General features: G+C 34.8%; 1 protein-coding gene across 1 annotated transcript; it reads left to right on the top strand.

The window, feature by feature from the left end:
* Nucleotides 1–501: 501 nt before the first annotated feature.
* LOC124178232 lies at nucleotides 502–3,500 on the top strand. Its single transcript, XM_046561469.1, has 7 exons — nucleotides 502–709; nucleotides 826–1,311; nucleotides 1,414–1,569; nucleotides 1,653–1,870; nucleotides 2,482–2,641; nucleotides 2,733–3,021; nucleotides 3,466–3,500. The coding sequence occupies exons 1-7, from the start codon at nucleotides 502–504 to the stop codon at nucleotides 3,482–3,484; spliced, it is 1,536 nt and encodes a 511-aa protein (XP_046417425.1). The 3' UTR covers nucleotides 3,485–3,500.
* Nucleotides 3,501–4,404: the final 904 nt, after the last annotated feature.

The following is a 4,404-nucleotide window of genomic DNA, read 5'->3' as shown; positions in this document are numbered from 1 at the left end:
TTGCAATACAAAGTAATTTCGAGTCACCTATTCAATATAAACTGTGACAGTCATCGTAACAACTGTTGTATGTTAAAAAATGGCAAGTGCATAGTGGTTAAAAATATTATTCAAAGAAGTGATACCGAAATGTACGTAGTTGGAAAAGAATTAAAGTATGTAGATAATCTTTATTCAGTACCTTGCGAGTCTAGCAGATTTGACATCAAAATTGTATCAGCGAGTAACTCAGCGTTACATTTTTGGCCCGTTAACCAACTTAAGTGCAAACTATGGAAAATGCCTTATAAACGTAATTACGTTGTAGTGCCAGTAATCCACAGTATATCATAGTAATTTTCACTAAATAATCAAAACAATACGTCATGCAATTTTTTTTCTCCTTGTGATATGTTGATGCATTGCGTATGGTAGTGGCGTATGATACTGTATGCGTATGGTTAAAATACTTTTGCAGAGGGCTGGAAGATTGTAATATTATACTTTAGAAAAAAAAGAAAGATGGTAAATTACTCCGTAGTAGAGTTTGAGGACGGCCTACACTTAGTGCCAACACTGTGGTTGAACAAAGACAAAACCTCATGCTGCTGGCCAAGTCATTTCCGAAATCAATATGATGTGAATAAGGCTGTTATTCGTTCAATTATACCCAACGATGGTGGCAAAGACTGGGAGTATTTCAACGTCAAAAGAATATTTAGCACTGCAGGTATAATTTCATATTGAATATAAAGTCAGTAGTGCATTAACATTACCTGAGTTTTTTCGTTGTAGAATTACAATTGATATTCTATAATATTTTACGAAATTGATATCCTACTGTAGATAGCTACGAGAAAGGGATGGAGAAGTTGTGCTTAGCTGAAGAGACCTCAAATATGGAGGAAACCGCTTCGTCGAACGATGAAGCCGAAGCTATTCAAGCAAAGAAAAGAAGGCGAGAAAAGGCTAAAAAGCATTTCAGTTCGTCAGATTCAGAGATCTGCGAAGAACAAAGACAGAGCAAACTACAACCATTTCCCCCAGTCCCACAGTTTTACGAAAGTCGGAGCAAAACTGGCAGCACTGAAAGAAAACACCACGCCAATCATGGGTCTTCATCTTCACAGAAAGATAATCGCGCTTCAACCGAACTTGAACGAAGTATTACAGGTTTAGGCGTACCTCCGCTAAGGAGGGGTTACGAAATCAGCAGCTCTGAAGGAAGACATGACTCCAATCGTGGAACTTTATCTTTACAGAAAGAGAATCGTGCCTTCAACGAGCTCGAACGGAGTTTCACAGAGCTTAATGACTCTTTGACAAAATCAGGTACATTTTGTAATTGATTTTTCGACCCAAATCCGCAGCACAATTCAACAAGCAATGAGATAGCATTACAAAAATTACCATTATCCATACGTTTCAATACAGCAAATCATGGTACAAACCAACGTAAGTCGTCACAACCTTTGCCCCCGTCACATACTTCAAAGACAAAAATTCCAGAAGATGATGTTACTGAACTAACGACGCATAAAGGACTACACAAGACGCGAGATGATCCAAATGACGTTTTTACAACTGAAGGTATTTATATATAGTTATCATATAGATCGCATTGTAATACTATTGTGCAAAATCTCAATACCATGTCTCATGTTCACATGTAGGCTTCATGAAACTAATGTTGTCGAAACTCAACAAACTGCTACACTATGTGAAAGAGTTAGATGAAAAACTGGTTGTGTCGGATGAGCGTAGCCATAATTTACACCTTGCGGAATTCGATTCAGAAGATGAGGAGGACCTTGGTCTGCCGTTACGAGACGTTGCCGAACTTACCAGATTCGATGAAAAACTGAAAAATGCGACGTTCTGTGCTAAGATGGTATTATGTTTTACAATATGCTGCATTTTAATGAGCATTATTTTGTAGAGTGAAGTATAAAAGGGGCGAAGTTATAGTACAAGAGGTTGGATTCATGAAAACGTGTTCCATTTCTTAGATTTTGGTAGTACAAGGCTAGATATAAACTTTCAACACCCAGCGATGATAATTGAGACGCAAAAGGAGCCTTTCGGAGCACCTCTTAAAATTCCTGCGTATAGGGTCTGCGAAAGGCTCCTTGCATTTTAGTTTTCATCGCAGGGTGTTGAAAGTTTATATCTAGCCCTGTACTACCAAAGTCTAAGAAATGGAACATGCTTTCAAGGATCGAACCTTATATACTATACAAAACCTTACTGTACAAAAATCGACTTTTTTCACTAGGGTCTTCCCTTAAACGTGCAATTCCATAAAAGTTTAGTCAATTCTCTCTGTATTTCATGATTTACAGCTGATTTTTGAAATTAATACGACCTTTTGTCCAAGATGGAAATAAAATGTAGAAACTGAGTATATGCTGTAAAATAAAAGCTCGTTGTGTTACGCAATTTCAGCGATCGATGCGGACTGTGATATTTTGATTGAAATACACGTCATGTCATTTATTTCAGATTCAATGGTTGAAAAGATTCGGTGGGACGGATGCCAATGCAAGTACGTCCAAAATGCTTGGAAAATTGATGTCAAACCCACTAGCTCAGCAATACAGTTGGGCTGGATTTAAAGGGAAAAAAATTTTCAAAGAGTTACGATTGGTCCGGCTTGTGATGAGTATGCACTAAATTGATTTAAAATAATTAATAAATTTCCAAACTCTGAAAATACTGCTTTGTGGTAAATGACTATACGCACTATTTTTTAGAAACAGTACGTGTAAGAGTGCCAGGAGCATCAGATGTAATATTCGCGGAGATAATAAGTAAGTGGCTTGCTCAAGCGAAACTGAGAAATATAAGGGATGTAGCCAAAACTACAAAACAGAATAAATCTGCTGCAACAAAAGCTGTAAACCGTACTAAGGAAGCTGCAAACGGTGAAAACCGTCTTAAGGAAACTGCAAGCGCTGAGAACCGTACTAAGGTAGCTGCTACTGCAGAAAACCGTACTGAGGAGGCTGTAAGTTCTGAAGAAGATACAGCCACAAATTCTGAGTAATACCGTTTAATTTTTAATCTTCCATAATCCCATTATACCGAGAGAAAAAAAATTCAAGCAGAATTACTTGATTCCAGCAAAAATGGAGCTTGAATAGTGCCAAATTAATACGTTCTTAATGTGAGATATAAAATTAATTCATTTATTTTTCTTTTCTTTTCTTTTTTTCTTCTTTCTCTTTCTTCTCTCCATTTATTTCAAATATAATTCATCAAATATTTTTTTGAATCAAGAATTTATCTAAAGAATTATACTTGATTTGAGAAATATATGCTTGAATTATTATTTGACTCTCATATGAAGAATGTACTTGCCATTATTCAAGCTCTATTTTACTAAGTACCTTTCTTATTTTAGTCTACTATACAACGAGAATAGTTTAAGCGTATACATATTACAGTGATGAAGAAGTATAACAATGTTTTTTGTTTGTTTTAAAGGTCACTAAGTGGACCGTGATCTCATCAGAATGTCACAGTGGACAGGTCACACTAGCAGAAGAGATTGTTTGAAATTATTCTTGCAAATATGAATCACTTATTCCTGAAACAACCAAAGTCACATTTTACAAGTGATTTTTTTTATCTATTCTTATTTAGTGTTCAGGAAATAGAAAATTTTTGAAGATTGCGTTTTTTTTCTACGAGTAGTAATAAACAAGTCACTTGTGAAGCTAGCCATTCTTTTATAGTGAATTGAAGCTGTTGACCAGAAAAAGAATTCCAGACTAAAATCAAAGTAATACTTAACTCAAATTTTATTGCCGTAGATAATAAAAATAATAATAATAATAATAATAATAATAGTTTCGAACGTTGTCGTGTGTGCCATGCACGATACAGAGCATTTGTTAATGCATTAAATCACATTTCGCAAATAGTGTGGCTTAAGGCCTTTGATCTTTCCACTGTCAATGTGTACCTATAATTTTGAGCATAATATGTAAAGATGAAGAGTGAAAGAAAAATGTTATGTTTTTGGTTTTTAAGTAAAATGTTATATTTTTGGTTTTTAAGTAAAATGTTATGTTTTTGGTTTTTAAGTAAAATGTTATGTTTTTGGTTTCTAAGTAAAGGTCGATCTCAAGTAGACCGTAATCTCATATCTATATTTCAAGCATATCCAAGTGAAAAACTGTTGTGTTTTCTAAAAGTATACATATATGTACAGTATTATCATGTGAAGTGATAAATATAAAATAACGTGCAAGTTGAACTGTGTGCATTATTCTATTGAAAAAAATTCAGCAACATAACATCGAAATATTACTGAAATGTTATATTGAAAGATTGTAGAAATATTGCATTGCAATGAAATAGGAGGACATTGCAACAATGCTGCAATATGTCCGCAACGTTGCCCGCAATATTACTAATGTT

This window comes from Neodiprion fabricii, chromosome 3, assembly GCF_021155785.1.
Source record: "Neodiprion fabricii isolate iyNeoFabr1 chromosome 3, iyNeoFabr1.1, whole genome shotgun sequence".
In the NCBI taxonomy this organism is placed as follows: domain Eukaryota; kingdom Metazoa; phylum Arthropoda; class Insecta; order Hymenoptera; family Diprionidae; genus Neodiprion; species Neodiprion fabricii.
The sequence above is the reverse complement of the archived record's forward strand: the minus strand, read 5'-3'. Positions and strand labels throughout refer to the sequence as shown.